The sequence below is a fragment of the Capsella rubella genome, unplaced genomic scaffold (genome assembly GCF_000375325.1).
Source record: "Capsella rubella cultivar Monte Gargano unplaced genomic scaffold, Caprub1_0 scaffold_1, whole genome shotgun sequence".
In the NCBI taxonomy this organism is placed as follows: Eukaryota; Viridiplantae; Streptophyta; class Magnoliopsida; order Brassicales; family Brassicaceae; genus Capsella; species Capsella rubella.
This window is the reverse complement of record NW_006238923.1, coordinates 17221319-17247534: the sequence shown is the minus strand read 5'-3', so window position 1 is coordinate 17247534 and position 26216 is coordinate 17221319. Positions and strand designations below refer to the sequence as shown.

General features: G+C 33.9%; 6 protein-coding genes and 3 non-coding genes across 9 annotated transcripts; 2 read left to right on the top strand and 7 right to left on the bottom strand.

Moving 5' to 3' along the window:
* Positions 1–49: 49 nt before the first annotated feature.
* Positions 50–5064, bottom strand: LOC17900852. The gene is made up of 13 exons (XM_006306175.2): positions 4820–5064; positions 4031–4441; positions 3476–3553; positions 3183–3340; positions 2347–2422; positions 2120–2187; positions 1738–1987; positions 1308–1424; positions 1118–1224; positions 975–1028; positions 818–901; positions 540–703; positions 50–421 (listed from the first exon to the last, which is right to left on the bottom strand). Exons 2-13 carry the CDS (start codon positions 4338–4340, stop codon positions 274–276), a joined length of 1614 nt encoding a protein of 537 aa, XP_006306237.1. The 5' UTR covers positions 4341–4441; positions 4820–5064; the 3' UTR covers positions 50–273.
* Positions 5065–5879: 815 nt separating this feature from the next.
* On the top strand, positions 5880–8177 carry LOC17897778 (branched-chain-amino-acid aminotransferase 6). The gene is made up of 9 exons (XM_006303735.2): positions 5880–5992; positions 6145–6322; positions 6521–6697; positions 6798–6929; positions 7034–7129; positions 7229–7345; positions 7419–7514; positions 7593–7705; positions 7816–8177. The coding sequence occupies exons 1-9, from the start codon at positions 5958–5960 to the stop codon at positions 7940–7942; spliced, it is 1071 nt and encodes a 356-aa protein (XP_006303797.1). The 5' UTR covers positions 5880–5957; the 3' UTR covers positions 7943–8177.
* Positions 8178–8323: 146 nt separating this feature from the next.
* TRNAL-UAG lies at positions 8324–8403 on the bottom strand. Its single transcript has one exon. It is a non-coding gene; the product is annotated as a tRNA-Leu (tRNA).
* Positions 8404–10403: 2000 nt separating this feature from the next.
* LOC17900156 (putative branched-chain-amino-acid aminotransferase 7) lies at positions 10404–12401 on the top strand. Its single transcript, XM_023776946.1, has 8 exons — positions 10404–10447; positions 10607–10961; positions 11064–11195; positions 11459–11554; positions 11655–11771; positions 11879–11974; positions 12059–12171; positions 12281–12401. Exons 1-8 carry the CDS (start codon positions 10404–10406, stop codon positions 12399–12401), a joined length of 1074 nt encoding a protein of 357 aa, XP_023632714.1.
* Positions 12402–12734: 333 nt separating this feature from the next.
* TRNAL-UAG lies at positions 12735–12814 on the bottom strand. The gene has a single exon. It is a non-coding gene; the product is annotated as a tRNA-Leu (tRNA).
* A 1719-nt stretch (positions 12815–14533) lies between these two features.
* On the bottom strand, positions 14534–14613 carry TRNAL-UAG. The gene has a single exon. It is a non-coding gene; the product is annotated as a tRNA-Leu (tRNA).
* A 393-nt stretch (positions 14614–15006) lies between these two features.
* LOC17900544 (pathogenesis-related protein 1A) lies at positions 15007–15763 on the bottom strand. The gene is made up of 2 exons (XM_006306314.2): positions 15382–15763; positions 15007–15212 (listed from the first exon to the last, which is right to left on the bottom strand). The coding sequence occupies exons 1-2, from the start codon at positions 15719–15721 to the stop codon at positions 15064–15066; spliced, it is 489 nt and encodes a 162-aa protein (XP_006306376.1). The 5' UTR covers positions 15722–15763; the 3' UTR covers positions 15007–15063.
* A 1940-nt stretch (positions 15764–17703) lies between these two features.
* On the bottom strand, positions 17704–18574 carry LOC17900321 (pathogenesis-related protein 1A). The gene is made up of 2 exons (XM_006304379.2): positions 18218–18574; positions 17704–17997 (listed from the first exon to the last, which is right to left on the bottom strand). The coding sequence occupies exons 1-2, from the start codon at positions 18561–18563 to the stop codon at positions 17849–17851; spliced, it is 495 nt and encodes a 164-aa protein (XP_006304441.1). The 5' UTR covers positions 18564–18574; the 3' UTR covers positions 17704–17848.
* Positions 18575–22759: 4185 nt separating this feature from the next.
* On the bottom strand, positions 22760–24532 carry LOC17899416. The gene is made up of 2 exons (XM_006307396.2): positions 23862–24532; positions 22760–23625 (listed from the first exon to the last, which is right to left on the bottom strand). Exons 1-2 carry the CDS (start codon positions 24530–24532, stop codon positions 22917–22919), a joined length of 1380 nt encoding a protein of 459 aa, XP_006307458.1. The 3' UTR covers positions 22760–22916.
* Between the last annotated feature and the right edge of the window lie 1684 nt (positions 24533–26216).

The window sequence follows — 26216 nt, the reverse complement described above, 5'->3', positions numbered from 1 at the left end:
AGATTTAACATCTCTATCAAAAGACAGCAAAAGAAAAATAAATATACAGTAAACTGAAGCACAATATTGTTTTTTCTTTTAATAAACTAGATATTAAAAAATTAAACAAAATACTGTAGATTTGTGGTTCACTTTCTCATTAAAAAAACTATTAAAAGTCAGCAAAAAAAAAAAAAAAAAAAAAATTATTGCATGAGGTGATCTCTAGACCAGACACCAGAAACTATTTGAAAAATGATTTACCAAAATGAATATCTCACCAAAAAGCGTGGTTCAGCTACGAATCCAAGACGGCTCCAAACCTAAAAGCTTATCTCCACGGTTTTGAGCACCTGACGTCCGAGGTGGCGGTGCATGTACAGTAATTGGAAGAACCCATTCGCTTTTTTCCCGTTCCTGTACCAACAACGGATGTTCGTACCTGTAATTACCACAAAACAGAACCAGAAACTGACTTAATAACTTGAGCACTTCAAAAGACTGAACCAGAGAATGAAATCTTTGCAGTAGAAATCCGTTTTGGGTCTTGGGAGTAATACCTGCTTAAGTCCACATTCTTTGGAGTAGTTAGGAACTCAAACCGAAGAATCCATTGCACAGATACATGGGGTGTAGAAAACGACATTGGACCATCCGTGGGAATTGAAAAAAGAAAGCTGGTTTGAATAAGGTCTGCCACTACCTCATGGTGATCGCTTTGTACCTTTTGAGGAAAAACAAATGGGGTAGTAAGATTGCAATTGTAAGGACATCGCATCCAGCAGAAAAAGAGAAGAAACAATATCCATCGCCAAATTATACTCCACTGCATTTGTACCTTAGTAAGCGTTGGAGAATTTCTCCTTGATGGATGAACAACTCTCCTGTTTATTGTCTCTAAAGTTTCTAGAGTAACCGAGACCTGGAAACAGATATAGATCATCAGATCCAATAGACCTCGATATAGCAGAATGTGTTGTCTGGTAAGGATGTACCTCAAGGCATCTTCTGGCTCCTTCTTCATGGAAGAATGTAAGAGTTCCACCTATCTGCAAAATAAAATTACCATTCATGGAACATGTTGTAAGATGCGGGGAATGTTTACAAGAATGTGGGTAGAGATGAAACAGTCAATTACAGTATCGCTGAAGTAATAAGTAGAGTCGGCATTCTTTGGGGAAAACCTAAGAAGGACTTGGTCGTCCATTCTAATGTTGTAAGATCTTCCTCTTGTAAATCCTTCTGCTGCAAGAAATTATTGCATCTGAATAATTAGCTACTTGCATAATCTACAAACAAGCGATGACTGCAAATGAGGAGTAGTTTACATGGAACTGGTTCTTTAGCTTCAGCTTCAGGTGACATAGATGCACCTGCACCATTTGCCTGCTTGGGTAGTTGGCTCGGGACCACAGAATTTGATGATTTTTGAGGCGAAGAGGCATCTAAAAGGAAAAAAAAGACAAGTATTCTTAATCTCTTCCTTCTTCACGAATATTATAGAGCTGATAAACAAAATAGATGATGGAAAAATTTTCGAAATTGCATCTTTCCATCAACTGTTTATTGGTATTTGAGAACAGCAACGTGTTCAGCATTACAGTTTGAAACCAGCCTTTTTGTTAAGACACAGACACTTATCGTAATGAAATCAGCTTTCCTAATCTTGTCACCAAACAACAGAGAGGCTAAGTGAGTGGTTCTTAATGACACCATCAAAATACTGTTTTAGGCATGTACTTGCAAATAATCACTAACCGGTTCCGGAATCATAAGACACCATGGCAGCTGATAACTGAGAAAGCAGCATCTTTGGAGATGATCCAACACGTTCTTCAACATATGACGTGTCTTTCATTGATAATCGCGGTCCAGAATTCAAGGACAATGAACTACCAAACGTTCTGTTTAAATTGCCTTTTTTGGGATTGGAAACAACGGATGAGATCTCGTCACGTGAACTGTCATATCCATCCTCACCACTATCATATGCGTCATTTGCTCTAGTCTACATCAAGTTCATTTTTGTTTATTGTTCTCATGTTGACCAGCATGCAAATGAAACCAATGCGTATATAACAACTAAAAATCAAAAATGAAAAAGTAAAAGATAAACATTCACAGTTGTGACATGCCATACCCATTCTGAGTCTCCATCCATCTCTTTCCAATATATTTCTGTCTGAATGGTACTGGTTGGAACAATCCCTGAAAGAAATTTAAGAGCCCCTATCAGGTTGCACCATTAATGTCAAACTAAGGGGGGAAAAATAACTTTCCGATATCCTGTAACTTGTTTTCTTGTAAATAAACAGAGTTTGAATTCTGTTTTAAAATTCCCAATCAAAACTTTAGAGAAAATCTTACCATCGATTCGATCTTCCTCTAATAGCAGCCCATTGTTCTTCTGAATTACCCATACTTGTAATGGTATTCGTGTCTCCTGTTGGTGAATAACAAGATTATAGGAGTCAAATTTAACAGCTAAATTAGAAAACACAAGTGGAAAAGGGTGAAAATATATAATACTTCAGTAAAATAAGAGGTATCACAAAATGCATTTACTTAATATTTTCTATCAAGAATCAGGCATAGGAGGCATGTAATTTGACTTTCGGTTGTGACATATAACCATGATTAAGTCGTAGACCCACTCCAGAATTTGTAGGGCATTCAATTTATGGGGAGCAAGGTTATTTTGATGCCAGAAAGAATCAACTATACTTATCAAAAAGATGTTATAATCAACTGACTGAACTTCTAAACTCACTAACGTGACAAATGGGCCAAAGGAAACAAACTATGTAGTTTGCATGGCTCATACTTCAACTTCTAGACTAAGTTACGCTCTACACCTCATGCTTCAACTTCATATTTTGCCCAGAAACCCTGGCGCATCGCCACAGAGAAACAACAAACTAAATGAACTAAGAATGTAGAATAACTCATCCAAAGTTGTGTGATTCTATCATCAATTAGGCATCAAGCAACCTAAAACCCAAGGATGCCGCCTCACTTATTACTATTGTAAGAACCATGAGACGTGTTGCAACACAAGAGTGATGTTTGTATTTACCCCAGTTTATATGCTTTCTACTTAGAAGAATAGAAAACATAGTGCGTTCAAGCAACCAGAGTAAACGAAACACAATGTCTTGCACATATATCACCTATAGAGAACACGGAAATTCAAGTTAACTGACCACTTCAATGAAATCTTTTGTCGAGTCTTTGTAAAATTGACTGTTTTCTAATGCCATCCATCTTCCGCACAATGTGCTCTTAATGTAGTAAATGTAACTTAAAGTAGCACCTTTATAAGAAGGTGGTATAATCTGTGGGAGTATAGCACGAACCATTACTGTAATGAAAATTACAAACAAAGAATCTGTCAGCTTAAAGGTTGACATTATAAGCCCGTGCCGCCAGCATCAAGCATTGTATATGTTATTATTCTTATTCATACAGTATTAGAGAAGGAATCAGGCAAGCTTACATGTCATCTTAGCACCAGGGGATAGAAGTTGATTTGAAACCAAAGATGGTGTTGAACTGTCTAGGAAGATGCGTTTTCCTGAAAATCTCCAAGAAAAATATATGATTAGTGCACCTCAATACAAAATTACAAATCGATGGCAAAGAGCCTAATATTCTTTAGCTCCCTCAAACTTGTTGGTGCAGTGAATGCAATTTACATAATGTCTCTAAAGAAAGAAACATGAAAGGCTGAGATCCTATTGAATAAACGAAACATAAAAAGACTCATTGCATAACTTCAATGCTAATTTCTATAGCTATGTCCCATTGAGTTTCTTCTTCTTCTTTTTTTGTTTGCCATTTTCCCAACCACATGTCTCTGTTTCCCATATCAGCCTCACAATTTAGCCCACAGAAGTTAACTAGATACAATCTTGCTACTAATGGTGTGTATGTATATCGTGAGCAAGTCTATGTTTGTGACATCTATATTACCAAACTTATCAACACTTTAAAAATCTCTATGAACAGACAGAACATATAACATTTGCAGTAAGAAAAGCTTCTTGAATACCTCTCTTTCCTTTGCTTCCTGGTGATAGCTTTTGAGTAGAAAACCAGTGAACGTCCAATCTCTCTAGTCCTATAACCTCAAAACTAAGCTTTTCAACCAAAAACGAGGGATTTGCTGCCCCATTTTCATGATCCCTTACAGGAGAGTTAGCCACCTCAATAGTTACAAATATGGAATCTCCAGGCCTGTACACATCTTTATCCGTCTGCACACTTAGAGATGGTTTGAGCTTGCTTCCAGAAACACCCACAGATTCATTGGCTTCATTGGAAATCCCAAACCCCAAAAACGAGAACCTTGATGATAGCATCGCTTCAACAGCTTAGTTCCTCAACCAATACAACTATTCCGCCGGAGGCACAAAGCAAACCATGGAAGCGGACTTGATGAAACTTTAATTACGTATAAACCCTGTAAAATGAACGGAATTAGAGTTCACATAAAGAACTCAGAGCATGCAAAACAACAAACAAACAAAACAAAAAAAAAAACTCCCGATCCACAATGTTTGTTTGGAAACAGCTAAACATAGATCCAAGGTGAGAACGCAATGAGCCCTCGAAATTAGGGGTTCGACACGGAGAAGAAGATGACTACTTACACTTGGATTGAAGCATTCCAGGTTCCAATTTCATCTCACAAAACATTAAATTGGTAGAAGGTAGCTAAAGAATGGTAATCATTTACTTGAACCAAAACTCAGATCCAGAGAGGAGACGACGCGAATCGCGCAGATCATAAAACAAATTTGTGAGATTATATACTGATAAACACGATCGTTTCACTTACCCAGAACAAAGGCAATGTTTCTTTCGTTCAGTCAAATTCAGAGAGAGAGAGAGAGAGAGAGTGAGGTTCTGCCTTCTTTCCTTGAGAATGACAACAGAGGAATCAGCAGGAAGACAGTGCCGGAAGAAGCCTGCGACGCCAAACGTCCGGCGACAAAATCCACCGCCGTTAGAATCGAGATTGTGTCAAAGAAATATATTAGAGTAAACCACCCGCAGCTCCAACTCTGATATTTTCTCGTTAATTTCCCCTCATGTTTTTTAATATTGTTTTTGATAAAATACATTTCCACTTCTTTTTTTGACATAAAAGTAAAAAATAAAACTACAGTTTTTGTGGTTGGTAAAATATTCCTTTAGTGAAAATTTTAAATTTACACACATACGTAGCATCAAAACTAAATTGAGTAGCATCAAATTGCCGATTTGAAGGTGATGTTTATAACTGTTCCATGCACTTCATTTTGTATGCAGAATTACAAAATACATACACCAATAACAAGAGATTTTATTAGGAATCTAAGAATCCATAAACCAATAACAATGGAATCTTAAACTCTAAAAATCTTTAAAAATCATTCTACCAATAACTCCCCCTTAATGTAAATATATCAAAACAAATATTTAATTTTGTCTGAAAAAAATATTAGAAGCGAAAAATATATAACAAATAGACAAAATTCTATATTTTTGAGAAGAAGAAAAATGATCATAGTAGGAAAACAAATAAAAGCATTCTCAAAACGTGTAAGAGTAAGACATGCAAATATGCAATCGAAGGAAAAAAAAAAACAAATGAATCCATTGCATAAAAACAAGGAAAACTATATAAGAGACGAACAAAAAATTGAAGACCGGTCGTTCTTTGCCACTTTAGGCCTTTAGCTTAGACTTTAGCCGTCGTTGGCCTTATAAAGGAAAAAATAGTTAAAAATTCATCTGCCCATGATATTTCCAAATCATACAGAACATTATAAAAATAAACACATGGAAATGAAGGAATCGACAGGGTTTGTTGGTTGTCACTTGTCAGTTGTCAGTATAAAAGGACGCTCCTGCAACCATGTGACCGCTCCACGCCTCTCTCCTTCAGTTCACTCCACTGCTCTCTCTCTCAATTTCTCCGCCTCCCTGCATCTATGGCTCCTGCTTCATCACCTCTTCCTATTTCAAGGTAAAATAAAGGTCACATCTTTTTATGATATATAACAGCAAATGATTTTGGTTATTACTAGTATCCTGATCTCGTGTTTCTTCATTCCCAATTTATCTTTTACTCTTATTTGTTATTTTTTTTGGTGGCATGCATCGAAATGAAATAAACAGTGAATCAGATGAGAAATATGCCAATGTGAAATGGGAAGAGCTTGGATTCGCTCTGACTCCAACAGATTACATGTATGTAGCCAAATGCAAAGAAGGCGAGAGCTTTTCACAAGGAAAGATTGTTCCTTATGGGGATATTTCTATTAGCCCTTGTTCTCCTATTCTCAATTATGGCCAGGTACGTTTTGTTCTCTTACACCTCTGTCTCTGTGGCTCTCACTTCACCAAATCAACGTTCATTTGCTTTCTCTGGTTGTGTAAACCTGCAAAAGCTTATAACTTTAGATTGTGTAGAGTTGTTTGATCTGAGTGTAATAGCCAGCAAAAGCTTATAACTTTAGCGTCTATAACTTCCAATGTTGGTTTGGCTTTGTAGGGACTCTTTGAAGGCCTCAAAGCTTACAGGACAGAAGACGACCGGATTAGGATTTTCAGGCCTGACCAAAACGCTCTTCGTATGCTAACTGGTGCCGAGAGGCTTTGTATGACACCTCCTTCTCTGGACCAATTCGTTGAAGCAGTTAAGCAAACTGTGCTTGCCAACAAGAAATGGGTATGGACTATTGGACCAATGTGTCTCTAGCTTCCCCTGTTCTTTGTCTTCATCCTAATTTGCTCTAATCTTTTGGAGTAATGGTTTCTTGGTTTTTTAGGTTCCTCCTCCGGGTAAAGGAACTTTGTATATAAGGCCTCTGCTAATAGGGAGCGGTGCTTCCCTTGGAGTAGCTCCGGCACCTGAAACCACATTTCTCGTATATGCATCTCCAGTAGGAGGTTACCATAAGGTGAGTTTGTATATATTTTTTTCGAATACTCCGTGAAGTAAACTCTGACTAAAGAGTCTTTAATTCAAAGTTGAAACAGTTAACTGATGTTGTCTGTCTTGTAGGTGAGCTCAGGCTTGAACCTCAAAGTTGATCATAAGCATCACCGAGCCCATTCAGGTGGAACGGGTGGTGTCAAGAGTTGCACAAACTATTCTCCAGTAAGTAAAGAGACACCAGAAATATAATATACATCTTCCATGGAAACAGGTTTATGAAATATCTAGTTCTCTGATTTCTTCTTGTATAAATTTTGAAAGGTTGTGAAATTGTTGCTTGAAGCAAAGTCATCGGGTTTCTCTGATATTCTGTTCCTAGATGCAGCAACTGGTAGAAACATCGAAGAGCTTAGTGCATGTAATATCTTCATTGTCAAGGTAAAGACTGAAGAGTTTCAAGATTTTTAGATTCGTATGCATAAAACTCATTAGTAACCCATTCATATTTTAGGGAAACATTGTGTCCACTCCACCAACTTCAGGAACCATTTTACCTGGAGTCACAAGGAAAAGCATAAGCGAGCTAGCTCGTGACATTGGCTACCAGGTTCCACCTCCTCTTTCATATATAGACACCTTCTGACGTAATCAAGATTCGTAGATTGTGATTCAAAATGTATCACAGGTTCAAGAACGCGATGTTTCTGTGGATGAGCTACTAGAGGCAGAAGAAGTTTTCGGCACAGGGACTGCAGTGGTCGTTACAGCTGTTGAAACTGTGACCTTCCATGACAAGAAGTAATTAACTTTTTCAGAAACATAAGAATTGAAAGACCTTTTCATCAAATCTTAAATGTTTCCAGTTCTCGAATGGTGATATTGGATTTGGATCATAACTTTGACCGCAGGGTAAAATACAGGACAGGAGAAGCAGCGCTGTCTACGAAGCTTCGGTCGATGTTAACCAATATTCAGATGGGCATTGTTGAAGATAAGAAAGGTTGGATGGTGGAAATCGATCGTTGTCAAGGCTGATGATTCTATTAGTCAACTTATATTTTCTCCCCTCAAGTACTATTTGTTTTCTATATTCGGGGACATGTAATGGATAAATCTTAAGGTACAATTTTCTCCCCTCAAGTCCTCCAAGAACATCACTCAATAAGGGGGCATGTAAGAGGATAAACCAGTTGGACTCTTGGTTTAATCCTTTAATTTCGGGTTTAGTTGTCCGGTTCAATTATCTTATTCTCCTGAGGTTTATATCTAATTTTGTGAAAGCTCGTTTATTAAATAGACGTAAACGGATTCGTCCATGTATGCCCGATAAGTTTTATGGCGGACATGGTCATTAAATGGGCTTAAAATTTTGTGACCAAAGAAACAAAAACTTAAAAAAAAAAAAAAAAAAAGATTTGACAGCTGTGGAATTTGAACCCACGCCCTTTCGGACCAGAGCCTAAATCTGGCGCCTTAGACCACTCGGCCAAACTGTCAGCTGCTGTTAATCTTGTATTTAATTTAATAGACGAAACCTCAATTTAATAGACGAAACCACAATTTATCAAACATTATTGATGAGCTATTATGAGGTTCTTAAGCTTAAAAAAGAGAAAAAATGTTTTTTTTTATATATAGTCTCCACCGCACTTGCGTATGCCGCAAGTCAACCTGCAAGTAAACCATAAACCATTAACAAAAACTTGACAACGCTAAGGCTTTTGGTTTGATTTTCTTATCACAATATTTATTCAAAAAATGTGATTAATTTACACGTGAAGTAAAATAAAATGTATAATTAAAGTTTTTCTCAATTGAATTATATAACCAATGAATGAGATGAGATTAATCTTATCTTCTAGAATCATTTAAGATCATTTACTTAAAAAATCGCATCACTTTACTTTCATTTCTTGGTTCAATACATTCTTCTCTAAATCTTTAATCAATTTCTTGATGAACAAGAATATATATCTTTTTGTTTCCTATGGATGGAATATGCTTAAAATCGTCTACTAATTTGGCCAATATTTGTTTGTTCAACTTCAAACTTTTCTTTAGCAAACCTAATCAACCATATTCTTTCCTTCATCTCCTACTTAGGGACTTAAAGGTATTAATCTTCGCAAGTTTATTGACATGTTAGCTTTGTAATTAACTTTACGAGTTTTTCTTTAAAAAAAATATTGATATTGTATGGCAATTAGTGTTCAAATTTAATATATTTTATAAATTACAAAAGTATTATACTTATATAATAGAACTAAAATTAATTTATCTAAAAAAAATTAAAATATATGATTTTAGTTCAAAAGACTGGTTGCAATAAAATATTAAATTAATGAAATATATATTAATTATTTTTTATTTAGTAATGTCGAATTACATAAATCTTTAACATAAATTACTTTATTTTTATTTTGATCGTAAATGAATCTTGATCATATAGAATACATGAAACTATTAAATAATGACATATATATATATATATATACTATAACTATTGAACCGTAACTCGAAAATCAAATAAATATTGAAAGTCAAAGGTTATACATGAAAATGTCCAGTGTCCATCATACATAAATTTATAAAATTAATACGAAAGTAAAAATTTGTAATAAACTTACATTTTTAAATTTTAAAAAATAAATTATATATACATAAATTCTATTATTTTTAATATGGACCAACCATCTAGTCTATTATATAAAATATTTTATCCACCACTTTAGTAATTCGGGTTTAAATTAAATTAACAAGAAGTTAGGTAATATTCCAATTACATATAATCGATTTAGAATAGTTGACTTCACCAAAGAAAAGATAAATCTCTATAAGTTTCATATGGTGGACAGATGTTTATATAAAATAAAGACTGGCTTTTGGTTTTTTTTTAAAGATGGCTAGAAGTTTCTTGGTTATGAGCACACCAGTGAACATGATTATTGTGAACGGTTTTGATTTAAGTTTAATAATAATATATACGCGTTTAAAATCAACTGTAAAACTTGTTTCGTTCATGTCTTTGTAAAACGTTTTATACTTAGACCATCCTCATTGGGGGAATCTTAGGAGGCTAAGATACCCCCAATGAGGATGCCCTTATCTCGATCTTTCAAAGTGTGTGCTATCTCATTTGCTCAATCAAAGATTATCTTGCCAACACATATAGTCGCTTCATCAATCATTTAAAACGTTTCAAGACTTACAAACATATCGGCATTCAATGGATTTCAACTAGTCGCGTCCTTAACTTTAAGCTTCTTTTTTTTTGGGTCAACTAAAGTTTAGTCTTTAGATTTTTACCCAAAAATGTTAGTCTTTAAATATATTAGTATAGTTGGAAGATTCTAAATTCATATTAAAAAAATTGATGGAATGTAATTTGAAGGGTTTGTTTGCTGTTTATATCTCTATAAAAGCCAAGTGTGTTTAGTTTTTCTCAAATCTCAAACCACTTCCTTGCAATCTTTGTCTAGCTTCATCTATATACTCAATGGCTCCTTCGGTGCAACCTTCCTCATCACCTCTTCTTGCAAGGTGAAAATATATCATCTTTTTTTATATAAAAATGAATATTTTCTTAATTACGTTTATTTGTTTCAATTAAAACCCATTCTTTAGGCTATAACTTAATTATAAGAGTCCTTATTTTACATCGTGTTCATTTCTATTGTGTGGCATGCATTAAAACAGTAGTGACGCAGATGAAAAGTATGCGGATGTGAAATGGGACGAGCTCGGATTCAGTTTGGTTCCAACAGATTACATGTATGTGGCGAAATACAAACAAGGAGAGAGCTTTGCCGAAGGAGAAATTGTTCCTTATGGAGATATTTCAATGAGCCCTTGTGCTGGGATTCTCAATTATGGCCAGGGACTATTTGAAGGTCTCAAGGCGTACAGGACAGAAGATGGACGGATCACACTCTTCCGGCCTGACCAAAACGCTCTTCGTATGCAAACAGGTGCGGATAGGCTTTGTATGACACCTCCTTCTCCGGACCAATTTGTAGAAGCTGTTAAGCAAACTGTGCTTGCCAACAACAAATGGGTATGCATGCATGCATGGCCTATCTAAGCTCATGTGATTAGTTCTTGTTAAACTTTAAAAGGAGCTAAAGATTTTGCCGAATTATATTTTTTTGGTTTTTAGGTACCTCCTCCTGGTAAAGGAGCTTTGTATATTAGGCCTCTACTCATAGGTACTGGTGCTGTCTTAGGAGTAGCTTCAGCACCTGAATATACGTTCCTCATTTACACATCTCCCGTTGGAAATTATCATAAGGTGAGTTTAATTTGTTTATTATTTAAATACTTGGTCAAGTAAAAAACTCGGTCTAATATTTTGAGTATTGATCCAATTTGTGTCTAAAAGGAAAACAAATATTGGGCTCCAAAGTATCAATAATGCTAATTAACCTTTTTGTGGACCGTTTGCACTAGTACTTAATTCTAACAGTTCTTGCTCAAATATGGCCATTGATACCTAAAGATTCCGTAATCTGAAACTCTAAAGTACTGGTTTAACTTAATTTGTTTATCTTGTAGGGAAGCTCAGGCTTAAACCTTAAAGTTGATGATAAGCATCGCCGAGCCCACTCTGGTGGAACAGGGGGTGTGAAGAGTTGTACCAACTATTCTCCAGTAAGTAATAAATAGACACGAGAGATAAATTAATAGATGTCCAAGCCACAAGTTACTGAAGTTAGTGAAATGTCTAATTCCTGGTTTTAAAATTTGGAAGGTTGTAAAACCGTTGCTGGAAGCAAAGTCATCGGGTTTCTCTGATGTCTTGTTCCTGGACGCGGCAACTGGTAAAAACATCGAAGAGGTTTCTACTTGTAACATCTTTATTCTCAAGGTAATTAACAAGATTAAAAATAAATTATCACATATAGTATAAAGTTTCAACCTTTAAAATCATTTGCATGAACTCATAAGAGTAATAATTCCTAATTATGTATATAGGGAAACATAGTGTCAACTCCACCAACTTCAGGAACCATTTTACCAGGAATTACAAGGAAAAGCATAAGCAAGCTAGCTAGTGATATTGGCTACCAGGTTCCAGCTCTTTTTTCATCATCTATAGACATTTTTCACGAATCTTTTCAAGATTCTTAGTTTGTGATTCACAACTTATGACAGGTTCAAGAACGGGATGTTTCAGTGGAGGAGCTCTTAGAGGCAGAAGAAGTATTCTGCACAGGGACTGCAATGGTCGTCAAAGCTGTTGAGACTGTGACCTTCCATGAAAAAAAGTGATTAGCTTTCACAAAAATAAATCCTTACGTTAACTCTTTTCTAGTTCGGAGTTACCTAGAGTTAATTTTGAGTCATTAATAAATATGTATCTATCTTTGACTGCAGGGTGAAATACAAGACAGGAGAAGAGGCATTGTCAACGAAGCTTCACTTGATGTTAACCAATATTCAAATGGGAGTTGTTGAAGATAACAAGGGTTGGATGGTGGATATCATCAGTGGCTGAATTGGAACAAGTTCGTTTCCTGATAATAAAATAGAAGCAAAATCAATACTAATTATATAAACAAAAAAACGAAAAAAAAGAAAAACATATAAGAAAAATGAAAAGCTATAATTTTTTTTTGTTATCTTTTGTTTAATATATATTGCTCTGTAATCTATCGTGCTTGTTTTACCAGTTCAATAAAGTCTTTTAATAAGAGTTAACGTGTCGTCATTGTTGAGATTTCCAGAAGAAACCTTGTGTTTCTAGGTCTTTATCAGAGGGAATTAAGCCTTGGAGCTTGTTGACCAAGGAAACGTACAAGAACTTAAAAACAGAACAAAAATAGAATTCTGACAGCTGTGGGATTTGAACCCACGCCCTTTCGGACCAGAGCCTAAATCTGGCGCCTTAGACCACTCGGCCAAACTGTCACATGTTATTGTTCTTGTAATTTATTTAAAGAACCTAAACTTCCACAAACGTGTGATGCAATGCAAGTCCACATCCATCTTGCCCTAGAATATATCAATTCATATAGGCTTAAAAGAAAACTAGCACGAAACTTGGTTCTAAATTAATATCCCATTTACACTTCGCATATTTAGAACAGCGTTAACTTAAGTAGATGAAGTTAAGTATATGAAAGTTGCATGTGGTGGACAGATGCATTGCATAGATAGTACATAAACTAAAGACTCGCATTTTTTGGTTAAACAATTATGCTCATTATACATAAATATTTTGTTTGTTAATCTAGTTTATATATTACTAGTGTTATTATTTAAATCACATTTCGGTTATTTTTCTTTGATCAGAAAATCAATTTTATTGTATTTATTTTTAGTAATTTTATATTCAAATGAAATTCATTCAGTCAAGTATCCGCTTCATTCCATTGTACACAATTCGCATTCTTTACATCTGAACTTGTTGTGTGTCCTTAATGGTAAGTCTTTAAAAATACATTAAGGCTTTAAGTCTTTAAAAACATTATAATAGCTAGTTGAACATTCTAAATTCATAATATATAAATAAAGAAGGATCGATCGTGGTCGAAACATTCTATACTGGAAGGGTTTTGTTTTGTTGTTTATATATAAGCAAATTAAGTGTTTTAGCTAGTCCTTCTCAAAACTCAAAAATCACTTTCTTGCTCTTTCTGTGTTCATCTATCCAATGGCTCCATCATCTCTCCTTAAAAGGTATTAGAAAGTTTCAACAATTTGGATTCGTTTTGCGTAAAGTCATTAGTAATCATTCATTTTATAGGAAAACATAGTGTCCATTCCACCGACTTCAGGAAACATTTTACCAGGAATCACAAGGAAAAGCATAAGCGAGCTAGCTCGTGATATAGGCTACCAGGTAATAATATATATACCCTTTTGTATGATTAAGTTAGACAATTCAAGGAGTCAAGATTCGTAAATGTTGAGGTTGAAGAACGGGATGTTTCAGTGGAGGAGCTATTAGAGGCAGAAGAAATATTTTGCGCAGGAACAGCAATGGTCGTTAAAGCTGTTGAGACCGTACGTGACCTTCCATGAAAAAAGTGATTATATAATTAGTTTACAAAAACAAAACCCTTTCATCAAATCTTTCCGAACTTTGGATCATATATATTTATGTTTGAATGCAGGATAACATACAAGATAGGAGAAGAAGCATTGTCCACGAAGCTTCACTTGATGTTAACGAATATCCAATTAGGAGTTGTTGAAGATAACAAAGGTTGGGTGGTCGAGATCGATGGTTCTGTTTGAGTATATTCGTTTCTTGATTTAAAATTAAAAAAAATAAAATCAAGAAAATCAAGAAAATGGAAATCAAAACATAAAGAGACTAAAAGCAAGAAAAGAAAATCAATCATGAAGATGCTTCTGATTGCAGTTTAACGATAATGTTTTGCCTCATCGGACGATATTGTCTATGTATCCGACCATATGTAATTTATATTTGTTCTAACAATGATTTTTATGAATTTTTCTTATGAATGCGAAGAGGGTTCGGTTTAATTTGTACGATTACTCTAACTTATGGTGAAAACTTGCTGAAGAAATTTTAAGTAATTTGAATTAAGGCTTGGGAGGCCTCGTTTGGGAGTTTGTTGAGCAAAGAAACAAGAACCTTTAAAAACAAAAAGAGATTTCTGACAGCTGTGGGATTTGAACCCACGCCCTTTCGGACCAGAGCCTAAATCTGGCGCCTTAGACCACTCGGCCAAACTGTCATTAGTTGGTAATGTTGATTACTAATTCAATTTATAAGTAATGAATCAATTGCATAATGTCTCCTAGCTTATTTCTTCATCGCAATCAAATATTGTTGTGTGAAATTCAAGAAGAAAAAATATTCGTTTTGTGAATTTTTTCACTTAACTATAGTATTAGTCTCACGAAATTTACACTACCAATTCGATTACATTACAGAGTAAATGATTAATAACATTTTACGAGTAGAACAGACTTTCGCACTACTGAATATAAGCAAGAGTAGAAACAACATTTCATTAATTTAAAAATAAGGCAAACCTTACAACCACTTTCTTTACGTGAAAAAATCATAAATACTTGCATCTTGTGATTAAACAAGATTTTAATTTGTAAGTAACTCAAATTAGATTTATTTCATTAATCATAATTATTATTTTACGTTATTATTAGTGATGATGAGGATGAGATCAGTAAGGGTACTCTCCGATCCAGTTACCAGGTGCGTCATAGTTACAAGTGACGAACCACCAAGTATTGGTGCATTGAACCCTAGCACACCCTAACTTCGTTGAATCTCTCCACACCACTTGCGTGTAATGCAAGCATTGTTTTCCACCTGTATAATTTTCAAAAATCAACAAGCTTGTTTAGTCAAACATCTAACTTACACGCGAGTGTGTTTATGTTACATGTTGTACATTCATTAATTTCCTAATTAATGAAACCATAATATTTTGAAGTCTTGTACTAAATTATAACGGATTCAATGATTGTAATTTCGATACCCGTGCAATTATTGGTGGAGTAGCTGTAGTAAGGTTTCTCGTCGACCCAAAGTTTCACGGAGGCTAGGGCTGTGAAAGTAGAACTACTTCCCTTGGCTAGGTTTTCTCCATATTGTCCATTGGAGTGAGTAAGGCTGCAGTCGGCTTTTCTAGAATTGGCATAGTTCAATGCGTAGGTCGCGACCGCTGAATCCCACACGAGGTTCGGCACTCCAACTTGCGCACGGGCGGTGTTGTGAGCGTTAAGGAAGTCTTGCGGAGTGTTCTGAGCATTGGTTGCAATGATCAGAAGAAAGCTAATCGCAACGATTATGAGTGATGGGGTTTTGAACGTATTCATTATCGTATATGTGATGATGATGATTGATTCTAGGAAGCGAGAGGGAGATATATAGTTTATGTTGTGAGTCTGAGGAATATGTGATTATATATATTGCCCTTATTTATATATGCAAATATGATGCTTATTTAGGTTCAGTGGTTTTGGGAAACTTCAACATTGGGAGTTGACTTTTCTTTTTATAAAGATCAAATTTATTTCCAAAGTGAAGTGAAATTATCAAAAAGTGTTATCATGCCTTTCTTTAATTATCAATTTAAGTAATCTTACATAATTTGGCTATCTACTAATATTACCCATAAACAAAAGTATATACTGTAATTAAAAAAAAAAAAAAAAGTGTACTGCTAGCTAGCAAAGTGACCGCAACAATAGAAATATTTTAACAAAATCTATAAAAAAAATTGTTTTATATTTTGCGAAAATTATTTTTATTATAATAAAAACTATGGAGAGGTTTACAAATTGTTATATATAATTAACGACAATCAAAAAAATATTCATGAAATTATGTTATTTTTGAATAATAATTTCCAAAAACAGAGCAATTTAGCAAATATAGATTGTCCATTGTTTGTATATTGAAGCATCACCACTAGCTATGATCAACTTCTTTAGCATTGTCAAGTGGATAATAAATTTGAATAGAGATTTGGTATTCTTCTTCTTTTCTTCTTTTCTTTTCTGGATAGGCCATGTATTGTATATGATATGAAGAGATGTATAAATTTTAATATCAATGTTTAATAATTTACATATGATTGCATGTGCATGGCCGTCATCCTCCGCCGGTTACGACGTTGTTGGAGCATTCATAGACAGTGTTGAGTGATTATAATTAAAAACTATTTCCACTAAACAGACTACATCCAATAATATAAATAGATAGAGTGTAAAGAAGAAGACGTAAATCAAATATCTTGCAGTAGTCACCACTCACCACAAAAATAAGGATCTTCTCCTTCCTCATGTTAATTAGAAGATTCATTGTATCAAAAGACAATTAATAGGAACTGCTTCTACTGATTTGGCAAGCGTCGATCTCTACGTGTGGATATGGAGAGGACGAAATCATCAGCTGCTTAGTCCACAGTCTTTCGAATCGTGTAATCAAGGATAAGGTATAGGGTTTTGGTAGTCTAGTTTCAACTTTTTCATTCCTTTTTGATGTGATTAGGTACTTATTAGCTAGAACCTAATTAAGTGGTTGCATTATAAACAAACAAATTAACTAGTGTAGAGCAGGGGAGGATGCATGCCAAGTGCGTGAAGATAGTGCTACTGGAGAATGAATTCACCATAAGGATTCACAACATGCGAGAGTGAGAGCGATATACATTTGCATTTAATTTTTGTAATATAACTAATGGTTTTTGAAAGACTCATAACTGGTCTACTTTAATTGTGGATCTATATTTCCACACACACACACACACACACACACAAAAAACTTAAGTTTTTAGATGATTAAGGAAGCTAGATAAAAATTAAAATATTTTTGTCATGACTCCCTTTTATATTTCAAAATAAGTTACAAAATCAAGAAATCACACGTAATATCTCTTTTGGTTTTCTTTTTGGGTTTTATATGACTGGCTATATGCTAAGGTCTAGAAAATTGTTTCTGATTTTCTTACTTGTACATTCTTGTAAATTGTATATGTAAGCTAGACTCAAATTTTAATTACCAGATTAGCTAATTAGAGCTTGATATTTGACATATTTGGATCAGTTTGGATAATAAATTTGGAAATTCTCGATTCGTACTGTTCAATTAAAGAATTGTCACATAAATTGGACCGATATACTGTACGTTTGGATTGGTTTTTTTTTTAAGTTGAATTGTCATCAAATTTTCGTCTTCCTGCAAATCTGATAAGAATGTAAATATCATTTTACGATGTAGTAGAACAAACTTTTGTCACTATATAAAGTTATTAAAACAACATTTGATTAGTTGTAAAAGAAGGCAAACCTTACAACCGCTCAATGTAAAATTGGTAGAATATTACATCGATCGATCTACAGATTAAACGAGATACTTTATATTCTTTATAAGCAGTACTTCAATTCATTGCAATTTATTCATACTTAATTAATTATTTTTGGCTGTATACGCGGTTAGGATCAGTAAGGGTACTCTCCTGCCTTATTACCGGGTGTATCATAGTTACAGTTCACGAAGTACCAACCGTTGTTGCATTGAACCCTAGCACAGCCTATCTTCACCGAGTTACTCCATACCACTTGCGTGTAATGCTTACATTCATGTGCACCTGTAGTTTTCATAATCCATATAAGCTTAGTGAAATTTCTTTTAGTCTCTTTGCACTCGATAATTTAATATTTTTTAAACAAAAATAAATGAACTCATAATGTATAGTTAATCCGTTAGGACATCGTAATTTTAACAAATAAGAATTTCGGTAAATGATATATTTTAAAAAGATAATAGTGTTTAGTATGTTTTCCCTAGAGTGTATGTGTAAGTTATACCTATGCAAGAATTGCTAGTGTAGTTGTAGTAAATTTTCTCGGAGGCCCAAAGATTCACGGCAGCTATGGCTGTGAACGTGGCAGTACTTCCTTTGGCTAGGTTTTCTCCATATAGTGTTCCTCCTGAGGGAACGAGGTTGCAGTCGGCTTTTCTAGCATTAGCATAGTTCGATGCATAGGCCGCGACAGCTGCATCCCAGACTATGTTCGCTACACCAACCTGCGCACGGGCGGTGTTGTGAGTGTCAAGGAAGTCTTGGTTGGTGTTTTGAGCATTGGTGGCAATAACCAGAAAGCTAATCGTGACTAATAGGAGTAGTGATGGGGTTTTGAAAATCTTCATCATAGTGTCGTAGTTAGAGATGATTATAGGAAAAGGGAGATATGTTGTTTATGTTGTGAAATTTGAGGAATGCTTCAGTCTTGTTTATATAGGCAAATATATATGCTAGTTTAAGGTCAGTGGGCTAATAAGGATCGGAGACTTTTTGTGACATTGGGGAACTGATGACTTATCTTATTTTATAAAGACTAAAGTCATATGATTCTATCATCATCAAGTATCTACATTTAGCATTATCCGATGAAGAAGAAATTTGAATTTGCATTGGTCTTCTTTAGGAAAGGTCATATGTTAACTAGTATTTGTTTGAAGATGCATGTATATGTTAATATCGATGTTCATTTGTTTACATATAATGGCATGTGCATGGCTGTGATCCTCCGCCGGTTACAACGTTAATGCATGGGACCTTCATATGTTTACTATATAATTATAAACATTAGTTTAGATTAACAAAGTCTATCCACTTGTACCAGTCTCTATAACCACTATACAATATCCTTAATAAACAAAAATATGGCGCGCATGCAGATGCCAAGTAGACCATAAATTAACCATGCGTGGGTTAAACGCTAGGGATTCGAATTGGTAACAAGTTCACTATAAAATATAACACAGCTCATAATAATTTAATGGTTTAACAATTCAACTTGGCAGTAAAAATACAACTTGACTCACTTGACTCATGACAATTATAAGTAGGGAGTATGATTAACTATTGTATACAGTACGATTGACATCTTTATTAGATACTAGATTAGGATTCACATATTTTTTTTAGTGTATAATTTAAAATTTTCTATTACCAAATACACTATACTCTTTTTTTTCTTTTCTCATAGTTATTTACGTTATTTACGATATATAGATGACGAAAATGTTTTCTTAAAAGTTTGATATCCTATATAAATCTAGAATTATCTTAAAAAATTATTAGCAAAGAAAAAAAAATCTAACAAAATATACAAAAAAACAAGATATATGAAAGGTCCCTATTTGAAGTAATATTATACTATAAACTAGATTTTACCCCGTGGTACACCACGGGGCCAGTATTTTATGCGTATGTGTTATGTAAAACTTTAACCGTACCACGGGCCAGTATTTTATGCGTATGTGTTATGTAAAACTTTAAATGTTATAGTTTATATATAGTTATATACAAAATTCGTTTAGCATAGTCTTTGATTTCCAACATGAACAATGTATCCTATGTGATGTATATATATCAAAGAATTTGCTAAATGTGTACCTAGACGGGAGGGGGAATTTCTGGTTTTTTTTAAACGAAAACATATTTTTTGCAGATTTATTTGGCTGTGTTGATATTTTTCATTATTTGTATTATATAAAAATGTAGTTTTATTAAACTCTAAATAGACTATACTAAGATGTATAATCAATATAATAAACTTATTTAATGACTACCAAACAGTAAAAGTTATCATCATATATCAAAATTTTATAGACATTTTTATACATTTTAAAATAAGAAATATGACTAATTTGGTAACTCCACTAAAATTATAACTGTATTAACTTTATTTTTGTTTGCTAAACAAAAACTTTAAAATTCAAGTTGGAAGAGTTGGGTACTCCAAGATATAAACTTTAATTAATGAGATATGATTTATTACTTATGAAAATATAAAGAACCAAGTCTTTGGCAATTGTTTTATTTTTTACTTTGAGAATTGATTTGCTCTAAACCGTATTAAAACAAACTTCACGTTTGTTTAAACTTTTAAAAAAAAAGATATATTTCATGTAGGTAATATAATTGTTTATATCTTTGTTTTATCTATCCTACCATTATTTTTTAGCCACATATGTATTGTGATCAACAATAAGTGGATGAAAATAAAGATTAGCTAGAGAGAACTTTTTTTTGGTAGAATTAGCTAGAGAGAACTAACCCATTATTTTGGTTTTTCAGATTATCACAAACAAATACAATTCCCCAAAAGCAAAATAAAAAAAGGAAAATTTTATGCAATAATATTTGTATATACTCTCTGAAGAAAATAAAATTGGAATAAATGGAATTGAAGTTACATTTAAATTTCGTCATTGTTTCTATATTTCATTCATGCCAAATTAATATTAAAATGAATATATAGAACTCAGAAAATAACTATAAATACAAAGGATAAATGAAGAAGAAAGATGAGCAATACAGATATGAACAAACAATAACTTATTTTAGAGATATACATTACAGCCTGAAACCGAAGATCTATCTAGAATGAATCTGTCTATTGTACTATATTACATATTAGAGACACATAAACAATCGTATATTTAGATGTAGAAAATAACATAAAAGTTTATTCTGAAATTTCTATGAGTAATTTGTGTATGCTCTGATGATTTTTCTATTGTGTAAATTGTTGACAGACTATTTATAGAGATCCTTGCTAATAAGGTTAGGTGTGATTGAGAATGTTTGTGTAGCAATTAGTTTATGTTTCCTATATTTACTCGATCTTTAACTAATAATAAGGAAATCTTTAATCAGTTCTGATTTTATGATTTATGGTTATAAATAAAAACGCTTATGTGTTCTCCTAATCTAAACATATCTTACCAAAACCGAATTTTGTGATGGGAATTGTAATAAATGAGTATTGTTTGCTTGTATATTTTAATCTAAAATTTTCTGATACAATATTAAACTTACCTTAGTTATAGGAGATTTTTAATATTTTGATTAACATTTGGTATTCTATATATATACATATATATTAACATTAATGATGATTTTTTGGCTTCAAAATCATTTTTATTGCGAAATTAAATTTGTTTCTTTATAGGAATAAATTTCATTCCGATTTAATGCTAACTATATTCTCAAACTTTACCAAGTTACTAAATTTTGGTCCTAATTATTTATGTGGACTTTTTTGTTAAGAAATTATACATTAGTGTGTTCACATCATTTTTTACAAAATAAAATTTAAAACTCCATATTCATAAAAGAACATTAATCTTATCATACTCCTAGAAAACCTACGATTATTCAACTATTCAAGTTATTAAATCAGAATTTTATTTTATTTTGCAAGACCCTCAATTGCAACAACCCAGTATCTTTTTAAAATTAAAATTATGCAACGTAGTTATCAAAAACATTCACGTCGAGTTTTGCTATAATGAGTCAACATATTTTAAAAATACAATATAATATAATTTTTGAAAGATTTGGAAAGCACAGTCATATACAATAGAAAGTAACATTCAATCAAAAGATCTGGTTAGCATAAACTCCTAATATCATGCGACGTAGTTAATATTGTTTCTAAAATTATGGGACGCAGTTAATACTGTTTCTTAATATAGAATAAATCAATTGAATATTCTCTGATTGTGAAATTAATATAGATGTGCGTGTGCTTAATAATAGGGAAGGTGTTATCTATATACTTAGAAAAGAAGATTTTTAAATACTAAACTGATCATTACGCCCTTTGGTACGCTGTATTTTTTAATAACCAATAGATATTTTCTGTTGTAGTTATAAAAGGAAAGATGATTATTATCACCTTTATATACGAAGTTAGTAATAATCATTGTATCAAATGTTAGATCCATTTACTCCAATCGGGTTGTAATTAAAAGATTTTAAACCGACCTGTCAGAATAATTGTCCCATTTAACTTTAATGATAATAGAGTGTTTAGTTAAATATGAAGGGTATTTATAGTCAAAAAAATTTTTAATCATAGGTGGTCAAAAAAAGAGTTGCAAAAATAATAAGATAGATTACTTGTAACCTTAATTTTCCTTATTTAATGATGATAATATTTTGGGGATTATTTCTAATATATCTACCTACGTATACTAATATTATCTAGACATTTTATAAGATACAATAGGAATTCTTTTATAATTAGTTATGTGTATATATATTTTCAGAGAGGTTAGGAACTTTTACACTTTTTTTTTAACTATATTAATAAATTTAGACTTAGCATGTGTTAGCATCTAATCAATATAAACAATAAAAAACATCTAATCAATATATTTGACTCAGATATTTAACTAATTGATAGAACCGGGTTTGTCTTGTGACTTAACAAGAATGATACATTAACAACGTGACTAACAGAGAAAAAGAAGAAGATAATGTTGTTTTGTTGATCTTTCGATAAGCATTACAGAGAAGAGGAAGAGCTTAAAATAAATACAAGACGATAAAGACGACATTGGGCTTAAACACTAAGCTGAAGATAAAGTCCACGAGGGCCCATTTCAAAAATAGTTAAGTCTTTTATCTACCCACTAGAAACAAAAAAACAACTAGTGAGTGGAAGACCAATTCTATCTCATGTACGATTACAAACAATGCGATAAACATCAAACGACAGCTTCGCGACTTAGCTGTCTCAGCTCTTTCCTTAGCTTACGAGAGAAGAGCCTACAAGCATCCATGCTTAGATCCACCGCCGCTGCTAGTGCCACGTGCGCCGCCGCATCCTCCGTACATGTCACGTACTTCACACCTACCTCCACCTTAGGCTTGCTCTGTTTCTCCACCCCTTCCACCTTCGTCGACATCACAAACCCCAGCTTCTGTTGCGCTTGAGGAAGTGACAACCCGAAATCCGACCCGGATCCTGAACCGGTTCTCGATGATCCAACGCTTGACCGGGACGAAAGATCGAAACTTCCTTCCGAGATAGTCAGAGGGGCAGTCGTAGAAGTGGTTGATCCGTCTATGATGAAACTCCCGCCAAGTTTTGTGTTGATGGACGACGAAGCAGAGACTGCAACGGCGATCCCGTCTTGATAAAGCTCGAAACGGTAACCTAAAACGTCGGAAACGCCTGGTTCACGCCATGCTTGGAGGCGACCCCATGGCTTCCAAGTGTAGCCATCAGGTCGGAGGATTAGCCAAGCTCCAGGGCTAGACCGTGACACGCGGTTAGAACCAGGGGATGGTACGAAAGGTGTGACCATTGAAGCCATAGCCACTGGTGAGCCAGAGAGATCATGGATTGTTATCGTCCAACCTTTTCTCTCTTTCAAAGACAGCTCCTTTCCACTTTTGAATGACGACGATAAACTGCAAAATTCAAACACCAACCCATATTAGAATCATCACAAATCTGATATATGTACTTAAACTGTGCATAAATCCAAAGCAATACTGCAAGAGCTTCTATATATATGGTTGGTCAAAACTCTATAACTGGTACTAAACCTAAGTAAAAAAAAGCAAAAGCTCTGTTTCTAAACCTAAGTAAAAAAAGCAAAAGCTCTGCTTCTAATGATAAGTATAAAGTTTGATAATTTACATACCTGGGATTGAGATTCCGGTCACCGGAGTTTCTGAATCCGAACTTGCAAGTGAAAACAGCTTGTTTTGTGCTTCCTTGGACTTGAAAAACCTGAGGGCTACACTCGGGCTCGCCGTCGAACTGAAACACAAATCTCGGGTCGGGTTCAGCCCGTACGCTTACGTGGAACTCCGGATCCGACCCGGATTTCTTATTCTTCTTCTTCGAGTTGGTGCCCAAACTAACCCAGCCGTTGTGTGCCAAACACGTCTTAGTCTCCGCCGCCTTCAAATCAAGCGAAACCTCGAACCGACCAATCAGCTTCTCACCGGAAGGAGCGAGGAATCCACACGAAGCACCGCTGCGAGAGTAAACCTCGACGGAGAGAACACTCCACTTAGGCTTCTTAAGACACGTCTCGATCTGAGACTTGCTCAGACTGAAGCAAGCAGCGACGGTTGATACGTTACCGGAGAAGCAACACCGTGACTCCGACTCCGATTCAGTTCGCAACAGGACGGGAACAGAAACAATCTTCCGCGGGAAACTCTTGAACTTAATTTTACAGTAGCAATTACCAGAGGATACGTCGGAAACAGATGGTCCCGATGAGGAAGACGAAGACGACGGTGATATCGGAAACCTAACCGCCAAATTACCGACGATGATCCGTACGAAAGAGCATGGATCCATTGTGAATTTGTATGAACTCTCCGGTGAATGTTAATTAGTGAGAGAAGCAAAGCAGAGGAGCGAACACTAAAAACCCTAACAGATTTAGGGTTTAAGAGAGAATTGGAGTAGAAGAAATAAGAAAAGGGATTAAAGAGAGAAAGCTATAAAAAATGGGAAGATTGGCGAGAAAGTAACAGCCTGGCATATAGCTGTGATTTTTCTTATAATTTTCCATTTTCCAAATATTATGTGACAGATTTGGTGGAGGCAAAAGCCAAAAAACCTCACCTGTTAATTTCCAGATATGTCAATGATATATAATATTCTATTTCTCATAATCTTCAAATGTCATTATATATTAGTATATTTATATTTATTTTCTCCTATTAATGATTTTTTAGTTAATTTTTTTGAATATTGATGTTCTGTCTTCTACATTTTTAATATAACTTTCTGGATTTGGTTATGTTGTTTATATGGTAGATTTTGTTTTGACTGGAAACATATAAAAGAAAAATCAACATGTGTATATTCCAAAAAAAAAAATATTACATATTTTTGGTGGTTTTAAAATTATTATTTGTTATGTAACTTTTTGTTGTTGTTGTTGTTGTTGTTTTATTGACATTTTAGTATTTTACACGTTTTAAATTGTTTACTATTTTACTTAGAAAATGAGTGAAAATAGGATTGCAGTATCTTTATTGTAAGATCTGAATATATTTGTTTAAACCTGAAATATCTTGTAAAATGTACCATGCATTTTCCAATTGGAAAACAAATATACATATATTGATGGCAAGCTTAGCTAAAAAAAAAAAAGTTTATTATGTTCTTTTGTTGTTGTTGAATGTTGAAGTACACGCCTAGCCGAAGTTGTGCATTAGTTGGAAATTTATTTTGAAAATATTTAGGTTTGAATTTTAAAATGAGCTGATAGGAAAATTTGATAAATTAGTAAGTAAGTAGTAGTATCTGTTTAGATTAGATGAGCTGTTCCCAAAAGTTGGAGCACGCATGTATTTAGTTGGCATCATTATCCTTAATTGGTTGAATCAAGCTTCTTATAGAGTATTATATTTGGTTCAAATTCTGACATTCTTTGCTACAACAGTCTATTGTTAGGGAAAGATGTACTAATGAAGGGCAACCCCATGGATTGGTCAATTAATTCGAAGAACCCAAACAAACCCTAACGTAAAGGCAAAACAACCCACCGGTAGGTGAGGAAGACGAAAAGCTTTCATATGCATTGCTTATCATGAATACTGATACTTGGATATAGTATAAAACATTCTTATAATATAGTTTACTGAGTCAATGTATACTTAGTATAAATACTAAATATTGTACATTGTATTCATCAAGGAAAATGTGTAATACACTTTATTTTTCTTCACTCTCTCTTTACTCTTTAGCTCTCTCTCTCTCGATATAAGAGCTTCTCTGAATATGATATGGTATTTTTCTTCATCATGAGTTCTTCATCGACTGATCTAATTCTTCTTCATCTTCTTTCGTTCATCGTTATTTTTGTTTCTTAGCCGTCTTTGTGATTTTTCAATTCGTGTTCACGATTCGATTTATGAGAATTTCTTCATTTCTTTGATCTTCTTGTTTCGATTCGTCTTTTGTAACCTTATCTCGAAACAATCTCTTAATTTTTCTTCGATTCACTGTTATCATGGGATCGAATCCTCCG

What these genes read in the sequence shown, in the direction of transcription:
- LOC17900156 (XM_023776946.1), top strand. Translation starts at nt 10,404, where the DNA reads ATGGCTCCTTCGGTGCAACCTTCCTCATCACCTCTTCTTGCAAG. An exon ending in TGCTTGCCAACAACAAATGG is followed by an intron (nt 10,962 to 11,063) that starts GTATGCATGCAT and finishes TTTGGTTTTTAG; the next exon opens with GTACCTCCTCCTGGTAAAGG. An exon ending in GTAACATCTTTATTCTCAAG is followed by an intron (nt 11,772 to 11,878) that starts GTAATTAACAAG and finishes TTATGTATATAG; the next exon opens with GGAAACATAGTGTCAACTCC.
- LOC17900321 (XM_006304379.2), bottom strand. Translation starts at nt 18,563, where the DNA reads ATGATGAAGATTTTCAAAACCCCATCACTACTCCTATTAGTCACGATT. An exon ending in CACTAGCAATTCTTGCATAG is followed by an intron (nt 17,998 to 18,217) that starts GTATAACTTACA and finishes TGAAAACTACAG; the next exon opens with GTGCACATGAATGTAAGCAT.
- LOC17897778 (XM_006303735.2), top strand. Translation starts at nt 5,958, where the DNA reads ATGGCTCCTGCTTCATCACCTCTTCCTATTTCAAG. An exon ending in CAGTAGGAGGTTACCATAAG is followed by an intron (nt 6,930 to 7,033) that starts GTGAGTTTGTAT and finishes TCTGTCTTGTAG; the next exon opens with GTGAGCTCAGGCTTGAACCT. An exon ending in GTAATATCTTCATTGTCAAG is followed by an intron (nt 7,346 to 7,418) that starts GTAAAGACTGAA and finishes TTCATATTTTAG; the next exon opens with GGAAACATTGTGTCCACTCC.
- LOC17900852 (XM_006306175.2), bottom strand. Translation starts at nt 4,340, where the DNA reads ATGCTATCATCAAGGTTCTCGTTTTTGGGGTTTGGGATTTCCAATGAA. An exon ending in CTTATTACTTCAGCGATACT is followed by an intron (nt 1,029 to 1,117) that starts GTAATTGACTGT and finishes TTTATTTTGCAG; the next exon opens with ATAGGTGGAACTCTTACATT. An exon ending in AAGAATGTGGACTTAAGCAG is followed by an intron (nt 422 to 539) that starts GTATTACTCCCA and finishes TGGTAATTACAG; the next exon opens with GTACGAACATCCGTTGTTGG.
- LOC17900544 (XM_006306314.2), bottom strand. Translation starts at nt 15,721, where the DNA reads ATGAATACGTTCAAAACCCCATCACTCATAATCGTTGCGATTAGCTTT. An exon ending in CTCCACCAATAATTGCACGG is followed by an intron (nt 15,213 to 15,381) that starts GTATCGAAATTA and finishes AAAATTATACAG; the next exon opens with GTGGAAAACAATGCTTGCAT.
- LOC17899416 (XM_006307396.2), bottom strand. Translation starts at nt 24,532, where the DNA reads ATGGATCCATGCTCTTTCGTACGGATCATCGTCGGTAATTTGGCGGTT. An exon ending in GACCGGAATCTCAATCCCAG is followed by an intron (nt 23,626 to 23,861) that starts GTATGTAAATTA and finishes TGAATTTTGCAG; the next exon opens with TTTATCGTCGTCATTCAAAA.